At 44.7% G+C, this 15,480-nt stretch overlaps 1 protein-coding gene across 12 annotated transcripts in view; it reads left to right on the forward strand.

Moving 5' to 3' along the window:
- The window catches only part of HMBOX1 (homeobox containing 1), a 102,985-nt gene that overhangs the window by 64,803 nt on the left and 22,702 nt on the right, over positions 1-15,480 (forward strand). For 11 of the 12 annotated variants that reach the window (XM_042032759.1, XM_042032757.1, XM_042032763.1 and 8 more), the window contains 2 exons: positions 4,303-4,413; positions 11,633-11,786. In XM_042032759.1, the coding sequence (XP_041888693.1) occupies positions 4,303-4,413; positions 11,633-11,786 (265 nt within the window). The remainder of the gene's footprint in view (positions 1-4,302; positions 4,414-11,632; positions 11,787-15,480) is intronic. The other variant, XM_042032768.1, reaches the window with a different exon arrangement.

The following is a 15,480-nucleotide window of genomic DNA, read 5'->3' on the forward strand; positions in this document are numbered from 1 at the left end:
GGGTGGGGGAAGTGTTTTCAGGAGCTGATGTCTTTCTGTTCTACAGTAAAGGAGAGAGGGAGGAGAGCACTGGGATGAGCCCTCTGCAGATGAGCTAAAGTGGTTTGATGGATGATGCCTCTGCGAGGTTTGGAAATATTACCTTTGCTGTTTTTTACACATAGGGAGTGAAGGAGTAGAAAAACCCAACCCTTATTCTCCTGAGGTTACAGAGCAGAAGTTTGGATTCAGTTTTCTCAATTCTCAATAATGTAAAAACCAAACCACCATTTTAAAAAACCCAAACCCCATGAGCAGTAAAATGCAGAAGTCATTTTTCTGGTTGTTTTTAAATGCACATAGAGCTTTCCAGGGTGCAGTTCTGGTAACCTTCCCAATTATTCTGCTTGTACAACCCAGCCCTGTCCTGCTGTCTCTGCCTTAATTGATAGGAGATCTCCAGGACTTGGCTTTAGATTGTGCTAAACACACGTGCAGTGGAGGGCAGCCTTGGAGCACTGCTGAAACAAAGAGAATCCCCAAACGTTTGGAACCCACACACAGGGATCCTGAGCAAACGCCAATACACAGTGAAACTTAACTAGTTCCATTGTGAAGGGAATTCAGAAAACTCCTGAGTTACTGATTATCTGAAATGGCATGAAACTGCATTCTGAGAAACATTTTCCTTCCTGTTTTTTTTTTTTTTTTTTGTTATACTCATCACAACACAGAGGAAGATTTGTTTTTCTGTGATTTTGATCTTTGCAGGTTTTCTGTAAACAAGCTTTGCTAATCTCCTAAATTGATAGATGTCCTTTGCAAGCACTTGTTCTCTGAATCTGGGACTTCGCTTACAAAGTGAAGAATTAAAACACAGTCAGTTACTTTCTTCTCCAGGTCTGACGTATTCCAGGTGCTTCTGAAAACCTCTCCTGAAAGAAACATTAAAGACATGCAAAGCAGAGCTGCTGAACAAATCTATCTGTGAAGGTGAAAGCCAGTTCCCAAAGACTTGATGAATAGCAGAGTTGAGGGGTATGAGCAGAGTTGAGGGTTATGAGCAGATTTGAGCTGCACATAGCAGTGGCCTGCTCTTGATGATGTATTTTGCCATTTATTTTATGTATTTGGAAGGGAAACTCTCTCCTCGAATCAGTTGGGTAGGAGACAGCAGGGCCAGCCAGGGAAGTGAGCACAGACTGTTGCCTCTGTTTTGTTTATCTCTGGGAAGTGTGACCTGCTGTGGGAAGGAGTGCTGTGTGACACAAGGAGTCAGCAGCTGAACTGCAACAATCCCTTGTGGATACCACTTCTCTTCATTTTTTTCTGTGAGAAAACTGGTGGTGTCCGTAACCAGGTGTGTTCCTGGCCCTGCTGATGCTGAGCCCGGAGCACCACAGCCCTCCGTGAGGTTCCTGCTTCATCTGGAGAGTGAATTTCCTCAGCACAGCTGGATTTTCACTACCCCAGAGAACTTATTTCATTAATCTGCTTCTGGCAGCAGGATGATTTCTTTTTTCCTGCCAGTGCAATTCCGTAAGGCTGTGTGATTAGAGACAACGTGACAGGAGGGTCCTGGTGGCCACTGTCCTGTGAGTCAGCTGTGTGAAACCCACTTGGGGGGGTTTGCGTTTTATATTAAAAGGAGTGAAGGGTGAGTTTGGATCCCACTGCACTGGGATCTTGGAGATCCTGGAGAGTTCTTCTGAAAGTCTTTGCATGTGACCTGGGGTTGATCAAGCTGTTGGGATATAGTTTTGGGGCCTCTAAACCTTGCTGAGGTGCAGATAAATTTTATGCCTTAAAAACATCTTGCAGAAGCAGCTTTATGAGCTGTGAGGACTTGCAGTGAGTCAGAGGCCCAGCTACTGTGGTTAAATGGCAGCCACAAAAGGATCCCAACGCAGATCCAGCTCTGTTTGGGAGAACTTTGATGCAGTTCAGGACGTTGGGACAGTGCATAATTTGTGGAAAGAAGCTTTTTATGATGAAGATGGTAAAATACTGGCAGAGGTTGGTCAGAGGGGGTGGCTGCCCCATCCCTGGAAACATTCAAGGTCAGGTTGAGCAGAAGTCTAAAAAACATGATCCAGTTGAAGATGTCCCGGCTCATTGCAGGGAGGGTTGGACTAGATGACCTTTAAAGGTCTTTTCCAACTCAGATTTTTCTATGATTCCCTGAAAGTGGACATGGCAAGACCCAGCTTGAGTCTTTTGGCTCCTGCTGCTGTGCCTTGCCTCGAGCAGATTGTCTGGAGTGGTCACATCTGTGCCACGTGTGACAGTGTCAGGCAACCTCTTGAGCAGAATTTGTGTTTTCCACTCATGGCAGACATTTAATCTCTCTCTATAGTTTTTATCCATCAGTGCTTTGTGCTTGTATCTGAGGTTGTTATCCAAACACTCAACACACTCTAATTCCGTGCAATAAGTGTAAGTGGACCGTAGTAAACAAGAAGATGACTGGAGCTGTTACCCAGTGATTAATTAATGGGAGCAGGGCAGCCAGAAGCAGTGAGACACAAACCTTTGTGTCCCACAGCAGAGGACAAGAATTGGCTTTTATAAATCATAATAATAGGTCAAGAGCTGCAAATTTTCAAAACTTGGTGTTTCACTGGTGATCAGGCATACAGATGTGGCAGGATTTCAACTACACTGGAGCCTTGTTTTTGGGCCAGAGAGTGTTACCAACTTAGACTGCCTTCTTTTGGTACTAACATGTATGCTTCCACAGCTCCTTGATGTAAACTTGGCAGGGTCTCAGGACTGTGGTTGGTTGAATAATTCCACTTCCCCAGTAGTATAAACTCAGTTTTAGATCCCACTGTGGGCCCTGGGGGTAGGCAGCTCTTGGCTGCCCCAGCTGTTCCTGAACTCTGTCCGTTGAGGGCAAGGCAATCTCTGGGAATGGGTTTTGGGAAAATCAGGGTCTGTTGGTGGGCACAGCTCTGTTGAACAGCAGTGAGCTCCTATATCCGAAACAAAACACGCCCATCCCTTTCCCCCAGGACAATTAAAACTTCATAGCCTCCAGAATTCTATTTGAGGAAGAACAATTAAGAGTATAAACCCTGTGATTTTAAAAATCTGGTTGGAGTAAACCCGCCTGAATATGGTACTTGAGGGTCAAGTTGAGACGCTCTGAACTTAACTACCTTCAACGCACAACAAAAAGCATAATAAACCCCCACATTAGAAGTGGTAAAACTACAGGGGGCTGTTTCTCCTGAGTTACATATGATTATGAGAGCTTATAAAACCTTGATGCATCTCTAGAGGGGGGAGGCAGTTTGGGTTCTGTGTGCAAGCCAGCCTCTACCTGCCTGGGTGATATCACCGGGCAGGTGGTGGCACAGGTGGTGTCGGCAGTTTATTGGTACTTGGAGCACCTCCTAAAACTTCACTGCTCAGGGGAGTTTGGATGTTGTTAACCTGTTCTGATGGCTGAAGGGCCTTGTGGAAAGCACGGGGAGTTCTGAAGTACTTCTTCAGTTACTCAGCCAACTCTGCCTTTTTTATGTTTTCCGATGAACCTGTGGCTCACCTCTTTGTGCACTTCTAAGCCTCTTGTTTTATTCGGTTCCTCTGCTGATCACTTCTTCCCCTTCCTGCATTGATCCTTCATTCCCTGTCACGCTTTGGAAATAACTGAATTAACTTCTAGGATTTTTTTGCTCTTTTTACTGTTTTCTTAGAAGTCTTGCTTTAAAAACATTTGAAAAATCTTTTGTCCCTAATCATGCCTGAGTACCTCGAGCTTGGTTCCTGCTTTGCTGACAGACAGCTGCCCCTTCTGGTTTGTTTTCTGGCTGTTGTTACAGCTGCTGACAGTTGGTTTGCTCCATTTCTGGGCTCATTTGATCTATATCATATAAACTGGTTTCTGTGTTTATCTCCCTTCTTATTCAAGCATTGAATGATTAGGATTTCCTAACAATCATTATTTTTATATAATAGTGGGGAAGGGACTTGTTCCCATTTCACAGATGAAGAAGTTTAGGGATCACGGAAGTTGTGGACAATTCAAGTCAGTGATAGCTTTGGCTTCCCAGTTTTTACCCTCTTTGCCTGGGGGTTGATGGTGCAGATTCCAGGGTGTGCATTGAGTGAGGCTGAGCATAACCCCAGGGAGAAATTCAGGCAGCTGGGGATGGGGCAGGGAAGCTTCAACTATGCTTTTTCTGGGATTGAAGCATCACAACTTCCTGGGCTTTGTAAGACACCACCTTTTATCAGTAGATAAACCACTTTAAAATGTTTGGTAAAGCAGAACTTTTCTCTTTCTCTTTGTTTTTGTTCTGTTTTGGTTTTTCACAGGTATCAGTCAGAGCCGGATCTCCCATTGGCTGTTGCAGCAGGGGTCGGACCTGAGTGAACAAAAGAAAAGGGCATTTTACAGATGGTACCAGCTTGAGAAGACAAATCCTGGTAAACAAATGCAGCCCAAACATCTCCTGCTGTTTATTTATGGAATGGAAGCCTTTTGTCACTGTTGTTTATTAGCACTGATAATTCACTTATAGGTCTGGGGTACTCCAGAGGATCTCCCTCTGACCAGGTTAATTTTTAAGAGGGTAGGAACAAATCTGCTTTTTGCTTTGCAGCAAATGATGCAGAGCTGCCTCATCCAGAGCTGCCTCATCCATGGCTGTCTGTCCAGCTCCTCAGCCACAGATCCCTGCCCTCCCACCACTCACTAAATCTGGGATCAGAAGCAGCCAGTGAAGCTGTAGTGAGTTAATGTGAAATAGAAGCTGAGGCTCTTCAGAATGAACAAACAGAAACCATTAATAATGACTGTGTGATACAAAGTTGCAGCAAAAACCCCACACAGTTTGGCAGAGAGGATCTTCAGAGGGGTTTGGGTTGGATCTCAAGCTCCTGGATGGGATGTTGATAGTTCCAGTGATAAACTGGAGATGTGTCTTTCAAATCCCACCTGCTTCTCCAAATCTCAAAATAGATCTTGAATACAAACACAGAAGTAAAGCTCCTCATTATCTTTAACTAACCAGCAATCTTCAAAATCACAGTTGAATTAATTTCCTTGCATTGTTCTTCTCCATAGATTTTGTTTGACCATAGTTTTTATTTTTCCCTTTTAACAGTTTTATTGTAAAGATCAAAATATTTACCTTTAATTTCCTTTAAACAATGGCTTTATTAAATTAACTGTGTAATTGTTTTAAGGAATTTAAAACTCAGGCTCTCTAATGTGAACTTGGCTTCAATATCCAGAATTCTATTAAGAAAAATTCCAGTAGAAACAGAGCCTCAAAACTTCTGCTCTGTGTGGAAGCTGAAAATCAAGAGGCTCCAGCTGACGGTTGGCCTGAGAATAATTCAGATTTAAGCTGGGCGGGTTCAGAGGGAGAGCTGAGCCTGTTTTTTCTGTTAAGCATCCTAAGATGTTGATGCTTCTTTTTCTGAAAGTTGTTTTAAAGAATAAAAGTGCCAGGAAGCCTTGATTTTTGCACTGACTGGAATTGTGGTACTGAGGGTCAGCAGAATTTGTAGGTACAACATCCAGTGTCAGCCCTTGGAAAGGCTCAGGTTTTATCCTACAAAGTAACTCCCAGACATTTCCCTTTGATGGAAGGTGTTGCCTCCAAAGTACTGGAGAATGTAGAGCGTTTTTGGAAGATGTGAAAACCACCAAAACCCTCTCCAGATGAAACCTGTTGTGTGGATTTTTCCCAGCCTTGCATTCTTTATTTCCAGTATCACATGAAGCTGTTTAGGAAATAGTATTTTCTGCTAGTAACAGAACCCTTGTTCAACTTAGCTCTAAAATCTTTACTTCTTCCTCTTTACCTTCTTTTTTCCCCATATCCATGAGCTCCCATCTCCTTTGTCCTTTTGCTCTTGAGAGGTGTCTAAGGCAGGAAGACTTTCCACAGTGAAGGTTGTGGCTGAAATTGAAATGAATCGACGTTAACTCTGCTTTGCTTTAGACGTAGAAAAACTCCTTGAAGAGTGGTTGTCTGAGTGTAACCTTTTTCCCTAAAAGAGATCTTAAGCAATGTTTTCAAGGAGTGTAAAAGGCAAATAGTTTCCTCTGCCTAAGCCAAGGGACTGTTTGGATGCACTTAAATTCCTTTTAGAACCAGATAGCGTTTGATTTCTTTTTAGAGGCTGAGGTAGAGGGAGGAACCTTCAGTTTTCCTGTTGCTGTTGGGAAAAATCTACCTGAGGAAAATGGGGCTGTTATTTATTTATTCATTGTAGGATAATCCACTGCTTTGAATTATTGCCATCTATTCTATTGCAGGTCAAACCAGGTAGCCAAGAATAATTAACGTGGCTATGAACAATTGTGTAAAGGGAGGTACCAGCCTTGTCCAGAGAATCCTGGATTTAAATCCCTGTTACAAAACCAACCTGGAGCTGAAGTTTTGGATACTGCTGACAGTATCCTATGATTAGGAGACAGAGTAGCTGTTCTGCTGTCCTCCTTAGAGCCAGAAAATGAGGAAATCAGTGGAGCTTTGTCCCTTGTTCCCAGAGAAGCGATGCCACCTCTGTACTCTCTCTAGGGTGGGAAAGATTGTCCTCCTTGGAAGAATCTTGAGAGACGAAATGACTGCCGTGGGTTTTTTTCTAATTGCTCGCTTACTAAGAGGTGGCATTTGGCTTTCTGTTCTCATACATCCCATTTTTCCAATTCCAGCTTCTGGGAGGGAAATCTCGATCCTTTGAGTGGTAGAGTCAGCTCTCTGTGCAGAAGGACCTGCAGGTTTGAGTTATCAGTGGGCAAAGTGAGGCTTTTGGGAACTATTAGTTCCCCAATTTCTATAATTCCTTATCTTGAAAAACTGGATCTTCACAATAAATCCATTTTTTGTCTGAATTTAAGTAGTAGTGGAAAGAAAACTTAAAATTGAAACCATTTTGAAGAACTAGGAGAGCAGATATAATGGTTTATAAACTGTGAAGGGGGAATAGTTTGTATGGAAAGGACTGGAGATCTCGTGGCAGACCTTCCCTTGGCTCCTCCAGTTTGTAGAATTCACCTCTTATCTCCCTTTCCCATCTCCTGGATACAGGTGAGACCCTTCCCTGTGGGTGACATCCCTGCCTTGCCTTCAGGTCCTCACAGCAGGGCTTGTATTTTACTGTGCTTATACAGGCAAATGATGACTTAAAAATACATGAAAAGAGATTTTATTTTTCTTTTTTTAAATGTGCTGTGTAATGCTTTAAATCATCCACAAGCAGTGCTGCATCTGCCAACCAAAGGACTTGGTGCTGGGGAACTTTAGGGCAGTTTTAGGGCATTGCTGGTGTTCAGATGCTGGTCCTACATGGCAGAGACTCAGCAATTCCATCCCTTCCATTCTTTCCCAGCTGGATTTGAGCTCCTGAATATGCTGTTTGTTGTTCGCCTGGCTTTGATTGCTGGTTTGCATGGGCAGTTTCTGCGTTTCTCCTATCCTTGGTGGTGGGTGTTCAGACAGCACCAGCCTGGAACGTTGCAAAGGAGACTTGAAGTCTCATGGAACAGGAAAAAAAACACCCACTTGTCCTACTGTATGCAATAATCTTGCTCAAAAAAATGTCTTAATCAACGTTTTCTTGGTAGGAGTGATGTCAGAGTTAATAGCAATGCTGTGAATTCCACTGTACTACTGATTGTAAATTTTTCTGGAAGGAGTTGCCAGTTAGGGTCAAAGGCAGCTTTTTTGTTGGAGGGAAGAAGTCAATGCTAAATGCTGGTGTTTAAAAGGTCTTTAATCCAATTAATAGGGATGCTTTTCATTTAGATGGAGCTTTTTTCACACAGGCACCACTTGTCTGTCCTGTGTTTTGTGGACGACTGAGAGCTATTTTGGCAATAGGTAAATCCTGCAATGTTCTGATTTTTTTTTTTTCAGAGCCCATAGGTTTTAAATAAATAGTAATTTTTTTTTTTCTTTTTTTACATTGGTAGTTGTTAGCCTGATTAGTTTCCCTGGCACTGGGTCTTGGGCAATGTGGGAAGTTTGTTATGGAATAACTTCAGCTTGTCTCTTGCCTCTGCGTAGTGCAAACTGAAGTTGGCACCTTGAAATGATGTGTTAAAGTTACAGATGGATACAGACTGCTTCCATTTAGGCTGGGTATTTATTTCTGCCACACTTCTCTAATAGGAAGGCAGCTGTGGTCACCTTGGAGAGAACCATGGGCTCTTCCTCCTTGAACAAAAGAGAATGAAAGGGAGTTGTTATTACCAAGATGTAGCATCTCTTTTGTTATTTTCATAGCGGTTCTTGTTTAGCTGTGAAAGAAAAGCCAACCAAAAATCAGGGGCTGGCTGTCCCACGAGGTTTGCACTGGGAAGGGATGGTTGGTGGGTGATGTGATGATGATGGTGATGTGATGTGCTGTTCCACAGAGCTGCAGAGCAAACAGTCCCTGCTCTGCTCCTTTTCAAGCCATGGGCTCTGTAGGGAACCTTGTGCTGCTGCTGATTTCAATCCAGCCCAGCTCGCTCTGACCGAGAGGTGTTTATTGTGTGATCTGGGGTCAGCCTGGCTAAAAATACAGTGAGGCATCTGTTCTTATCGGGATAATGTACAATAGGTACTTGCTGCAAATGAAAACTTGCCAGGAAATGGTTTTTTGGAGCTGGGAGCTGGCCTGAGGCTTTCTGTGACCATTCCATGGCAGGGCCTGCCTGAGCTCTGGGATGAGGAGCAGCAAGTGCATGGGATGCTCTTAGAGCAACTCCCTTCCTTCAGGATGGTGCCTGGGATGTGCAGGCCTTGGCCAGGAGCAATTTTGAACGTAGAGAGAGCTGCATTCCAGCTGGAGAGCACCACTTCTGCCTCCTCACCCCCAAGCCCGCCCACAGCATCCTCAGTCACACAAAAAATTCACAGAGAAAACCCAGTGCTGTAGGAAAAGGTGCTGAGCACTGCCAGGGAGTGAGAGATGTCTCCTTTCATTTCTGTGAGTGAAAGGAGTTCTTCCTAGGCGGCTCACCTCTACACCCCTCAGAGGTGTCTTGCTGTTTGATGCAGACACTGAAAACCTCATACTGTGTTTTCTCCACTCTGTCTGCTCAGGAGAGAAACTTCACTTCTCCTTAGAAGCTGTTTGAGGGGTTTATAAAAAGAATCTGAACTGGTGTCTAGGATGTAACTTGCTAAGTTATAAAGAAGTGGAGCTGGGTGGCAAGAAGACTGTGATGGAATGTTGGAAGAGCAGAATAAATGGGATCCCCAGGTGCTCACTGAAAAGAGGAGGATGAGGAAAAGCTCCATAGGTTCCTTATCAAATGTGTGTATCATAAATGGTAAATTTGGTTCAAAGTCATCTCATTCCACCCCCCCAGCCACGGGCAGGGACACCTCCCACTATCCCAGGTTGCTCCAAGCCCTGTCCAACCTGGCCTTGGACACTTCCAGGGATCCAGGGGCAGCCACAGCTTCTCTGGGGACCCTGTGCCAGGGCCTCCTCACCCTCACAGGGAAGAATTCCTTCCCAATATCCCATCCATCCCTGCCCTCTGGCACTGGGAAGCCATTCCCTGTGTCGTGTCCTTCTGTCCCTTGTTCCAAGTCCCTCTCCAGCTCTCCTGGAGCCCCTTTAGGCACTGGAAGGGCATCCCCTGTGCCCTTTTTTCCACACTTCCATCCAAGCCTATTTTGGGCCTCTTTATGCATTCAGATGCTCCTCTCTTGCTGTGCGGGGGTACTTGCTTGTAATTCTCAGCATATTCCTCTCTTATCTGCTGCTGATATTGATGTTACCCCATAGAAAAGAGAAATGGGTAAATTGATCTAGGAAGGCTACTAAAACAAAAAAAAAGTGTATTATATTCAGTACGTGAACATACCTGTAGCAGCAGCAGAAAATTTATGCTTTCAGTGCAGAATTTTTTTCAACCTTTGTCTGAAAAATCTCGGGCAAATTTAATGGAAGGACTCTGCATCTCTTACCTTGATGTGAGGCATCACTGATACTCCTGTACTCCCCCTGTGAAATCAAATCTTCAGGTAGGGAAAGCGTATTGCTAACACAATTCTGGGAAAGCTATTTTTTTTTTTCCTGTTCTCCCCTGTCTCTTTTTAAAATGATAATTTTTTTTTTTTTTTTTAAGTTTTTAAGTGTATTTAAAGCCTGGCAACTTGATAGCCACCCAGCCCCCTAAACTGTGCAAGTAGCAGAAAGACCAGATAAGGAGCTTTCCTTGAAACGGCCTCCCAGTAAATTGGCACTATAGGAAATATTTCATGTTTCAATGGAACCAAGTAATCTGTGTAGGCTCGTTAGCTGGGAATTAGGAAGAGGCACCGTGCCTTGTGTGTGCAAGGCAGAGATTGTGGGCTTCACTTCCTACTGACTCCTCCTGGGTAACATTCCTAAATTATTTTGGGCTCCACTACCTCACACAGATGCAAGCCCCTGGCAGGAAGGAAAAGACTCCGTGTGCATTTCTGGAAAGGAACACGGCCAAGTGCCTGAATAGCTCATTTCTTGCTTTTTAGCTGTAGGAATTTGTTTATTGGTTAAACTCTTAGGTTCCCTTGACCCTTTCACTCCGTTGTGGAGAAGCAGTGTTGTTTCACTAACACTGTGTGTTTTGATGATTAAATCCCAACCATTCTGATCAGGCCTGAGCACCCAAAGGGGTTTGCTGTCACAGCCCTGCTCTTGAGTGTTCCCAACACCAGAGCAGGGCTGCTGCTTCTCCTGGATCTGTCCAAGCTGCCTCAGTGCAGGAATTCCACTGGAGCTCAGGATGCTTGTGGGTGATTTATCTTTTCATACAACCTTTTTTCCTAATTTTTTTTCTTTTTTTTTTGCACACTAGAACAGCTCTCTCTTCCCTCCGGGGGAAGTCACTGAGCACAAAGCTGTCCTTCAGAACATACCCTGGTTTCTGTCCTCGTGTCCTATCCCAGGTTCCCATCCTCACCAAGGGATGTAGGAAAGATCGATCTCCCTGAGTGTCTTGATTTATCTTGATTTATTAACTGAGAGGCTGTTGTGGAAAGGATCAGGGGTAAGTTTCAAAGGGGCCTTTCCTGAGGGCATCTTGCCAAATCCTGTCTCGTGCCTGATGCTTTCCAGCTCAGACTCACAGAAAGGAGAAATATATCCGTAGAAGGGGAGCAGGAGAGGAAGGTTGTGATGTTAATCTGCTTTCAGTGGCTTTTTCAGGCACCCTGGCACTCGTGAGCCCATGTTTGCCCAGGCCACAGGGTGTTCCTATTGGTGAAGCTGCTTCAGGTGTTTCCTCAGCTCTTTGGACACGTTGAAATACCTTTGGTATAAATTCCCATTTTGCTTCCTGAGACTGCTGTGTAATTAAATAGAAACTGCTGTTTCCTATTTTGTGACAGCTGAGGTGGCAGCACAACCCAAATAAATCCCAGCTGGGGCACAGCTCACCCTTTCTGTGTGATCCTTTTCCTCTTGATGAAGACAGGACATTTTCCTAAGTGCCCATCAGCTCCTTAGATTTCCATGGTCATCCCCTTCCGCCTTGGAGGTTGGGAACTGGGAATTTAGCTATCTTCAAGGTATCCGTGATAACGCTTTCTTTTTTTTCCAGTTTGAATGGTTTCATCACCTGTCTTGTCTTTTTTTTCACGAGCAGGAGTGAGAGGATGGGCCTGACTTTTAACCCCCTGGGAAACACAGTGTTTATTATCTTTAGGGGCTACACTAAGCATGAGACCCGCTCCCATCCCAATAGAAGAGCCAGAATGGAGACAGACGCCTCCCCCAGTCACAGCTACCTCTGGGACCTTCAGACTACGGCGAGGCAGTCGGTTCACGTGGAGAAAGGAGTGCCTGGCTGTTATGGAAAGGTACGTGGTGGCTCCTCGAGAGGGTTTGGAGATGGGATTTCTAAAGCCAAGACAAGGGTTCTTTTCCCTGCTCTGGTGAACCCCAGTGTTGTTTTCATGGATGTGTTGTAGCCTCCTGCCAGCCTGTAAGAGTTTTAATTCATTATGATGGAGTAGGAGGAGCTGTTTTGCCTCTTGTGTTGTTTAAAAAGTTGTAACACTGCTCTGGACAGTATCTCTTTGTTTTTGTATGCCCCAGGACATCGTGTCCTTAGCTCAGTCTGAGAGTGTTAGTGTTCAGCTCTTCCCTTTGCTTTTGCAGAAACTTCTCCATTTATCCTGATCCAGGCTCTCTTGGGGGGTCGTGCAAGCTCTTTACATTCTGCATTTCTCCTTTCCCACTTTCCTGCCTTGTCCTCCTGATGCCTCGTGGTGTTTTAAAGTGGATACTGCCATTTTGGCAGTACCGTAATTGTTTGGGATGCAGAACTTTGCCTAACAAGCAGTAGATTCCTGGTCCAAAAAGGCTCTTAGAACCCTTTTACAGGAGCTGGGAGCGGCACAGAGCAAAGTGGATCTTTCAAATCCAGATGCAGAGTGGCAGGTGATCATTAGAGCTCCCAGCTCTCCTCTCTGAGCCTGGGCAGGCTTTGCCTTTCTCTCTGCTTACAGGAATGTCTCTTTTGTGGATAATGTTCTACAAGAGAAAAGGGCTGGAGAAGGTGGATGTAGTTTAGGGATGAATGCCTGTTTCTGTCCAGGGCTAAATGGCTGGGAGGAGTTTTCTCCGCTCTGAGAGCGTGAGGAACCTCCTTTCCATGGAAGGACTGAATGGCTGCGTGTGCTACACTCCTCTCTGGTCTGCAACCCCAGTGAGACCTCGGCCAGCAGATCTGTTGGATGTGCTTTTACCATTTCTTTAATGCTTCCCTTTCCTCTTGCTTGCACGGGGGTCTTGGGAGCTGATTAGGAGCAGAAAAGCATCTTTTGCCTGAGCTAAGACCAAAATCCTGAGCTCCCTCAGGAGCCCAAGCTGGACACACTTCTGTGTCTTTGCAGGACTGGAACCAGTAACTTGAGTGTTTGTTTCCCTATTCTGGCCTGTCACTGCATTGATATTTTTGGCTTTGCCTGGATGTTTCCCCAAAGCAAATAATGTAAATGTTTGAAATCTGCTCTGCTTTGTTAGACCCAACTAATGCAAAGTCCTGTGATCTGCTAGTGCTGGGGCCTGTGTTTCTCTGGTGTCCCTCGCCACAGAGGCAGAACAAGGGGCAGGACAGGATCTTTAGCACTTTGAAATGCTCCTCTGACTGCCCTGATTGTGTGTGCAGAAGGACAGAACCACCACAGCTCTGTGTGCCCTCAGGGCAGCACCATCTCCTGATCAGCTCTCTGTGTGTGAAATGCTTATTTGGAGTAGAATTAGAGCTCTTTGGGCATGGGTGTTTTTCTTCTTGGTTTCTGTCTGGCCCAAAGTGTAACAACTTCTGTTATTTGCTGTTTGAACCCTGACTGTGCCTCAGACTCCTTTGCTGCGGAAACAGCAGAGAGAGAGCTGAGCAAGCCACCCTTTCCTCATCCACCTCTGTCCTCAAGCCAGTCTCTGCTGGGACATCTGTTAGAAAGGTGTGAGATTTGGGTATTGAAAGAATCAAGTTGCTGTTGACACTGGAAATCATCCAGTTGTGAATGCAGATACATAATCACTCGATCTAATTTTTCATTAAATTATTCTTCTTTGTTGTTCTTGGTTTTGTTCTCTGTGTCTTGTGCTCTGTAAGGGCTTTGCTGCTGGGGTTTTCTGCTTATTCTGCTGCTGCCACATTGCCTTAATCCTGGCTTTTAATACGAATTTACCAAGCTCTTGGCTAGGTCACTGTGGGTGCTGGGTTTCACAGCCTTGTGTGTGGTACTGGGAAGCAAAGCTGAGGAGTTCTACTCGAGGCAAGAACAGTAAAAGTGTTGTGTGACAATAAAACTACACCATAAAGCAGGCTGGGAATATGGTTGTTTAACTGTTGTGCTTTAATAGGCCTAGTTGAGCTGTAAGGATGAGCTGTTTTATGTGACAAGTTTTGAAAGAGTGGGAGAAAAATGCTCCTCTGGGAGCCCTTGGAAAAAAATCACTGATTTCGCTTCCAGGTCACTGGAGTTTTCCAGGCTTGTCCATGATATGACTCATAACAGCAGCAGGATGAAGGTAACCAGACCCTTTGGCCCAAGCAGATCAGGTTCCTCTGGTGCCACAGGGTCAGGAATAAGCATTTGGCCGCTAAAATGGTGTTCGGCATTGCCTGTGGGCTGGTGCTATTTGTTTGGTAATTTGCATTTTCCTCTGCAGGATTAAGTTTTGACTCTGAGTGGAGGCATCTCCGTTTAATGGACTGTTTTCCCTAATGAAAGGCAACTTTCAGAGCACTGTGTGTGTGTGTCCTGCAGCTTCTGGCTCTGATGTTGGTGCACACAAGGATATAGGCACCTGGTTTTGAGCTGCTGCTCTGGGAACCTCAGGAAAGTGCTCGTTCATTTGGGCTGATACCTGTCCAGGAAGGAGAAACAGATCCAGGAGACAATTCCATCCCACTAATGCACTCAGAGGAGGGCTCTGTGCACCTTCCTCTCCGGCTGCCTCCTGCAATTAGAACTGACTTTGGTGGTTTAGTTTGATACCTGAAGATAAGAGGGTGGAATCCAGACCTTAGGGGAATCTCTGCAAAACTCCTCCTTCCCTCTGAAATACAAACATTTTTTGGGTGAGGAAGAGGGTGTTGACCTGCTCCATCACTGAATTGTGCCTGCTGCTTTTGTCTCGGATTCAGTTGGTAAAAACTGAAGTTGCTGAAAGGCCATGCGTCAAACCAGCTGAGAGCACTTCAAGGGAAGAATCTGAATGTGGTTGCAAGAATCAGAGGGATTTGCTGTTTAGGAGCAGGCTCTCCAATTGAAAATTCACAGCACTGGTCAGGATTTGGTCCATGAACTGAATGAGAAGGGTGAGGGTTGAAGGGGTAGTTTCTCTTTTTTTAAGAGATTTAAATCAACAAATAATTGCAGTTCAATTAATTATTATATTGGTGCCAACCTCATGGAGCGAAGATTAAAGTTAGGGCCATATCCTGAAATGTCTGATATACCTAAGGGTCTGAGTAGAGGGTATGTATATTAAAGGACCTAATTGGTTTATACTGGATTTCCAGGATGCTGCTTGTGGTTTCTGTAATTCAATTCTCCAGCCTTTACTGCTTTTTTGGAATCCTCCCAGGGTAGTTTATTAATCCCTGGTCTTAGATTTTTTGGACAACAGATTCAGGTCTCTTTATCCCTTTATTTTTTATTTTTTTGTAGATATCTCCCTGCATATTTATGCTCTGAAGGTTAAGAGGAGCAGTAGTTCCAGAAAGTAAAGTTCTATATTTAACTGCAGACTAGGTGTGGTTCAGACAACTGCAGTGCTACTGATGCCAACCTTGACCTGTTCTCTTCTGGAGCCTCCTGCTCATGGAATATGCTGAGGTTTGAGTGTGTCGATGTTGTTGTGTGGCTTTGCTCTCCTTTGGGAGCGGAGCTAAGGCTGCAAGAGTCCTTTCTGTGCAAACCCGAGGTTAAACTTGAAAGCCTCTCTCTGGTTCACTTTCGTGTTCTTTTTTTGTTACGTCTTGTCCCACAGATCTTGTTGGGTTTTTTTTTTCTTTCCTCTGCTTTGCTTCTTCTT

Source organism: Corvus kubaryi, unplaced genomic scaffold (assembly GCF_017639235.1).
Source record: "Corvus kubaryi isolate FWS band 111438036 unplaced genomic scaffold, C.kubaryi_AGA036_p1.0 37354, whole genome shotgun sequence".
NCBI lineage: Eukaryota > Metazoa > Chordata > Aves > Passeriformes > Corvidae > Corvus > Corvus kubaryi.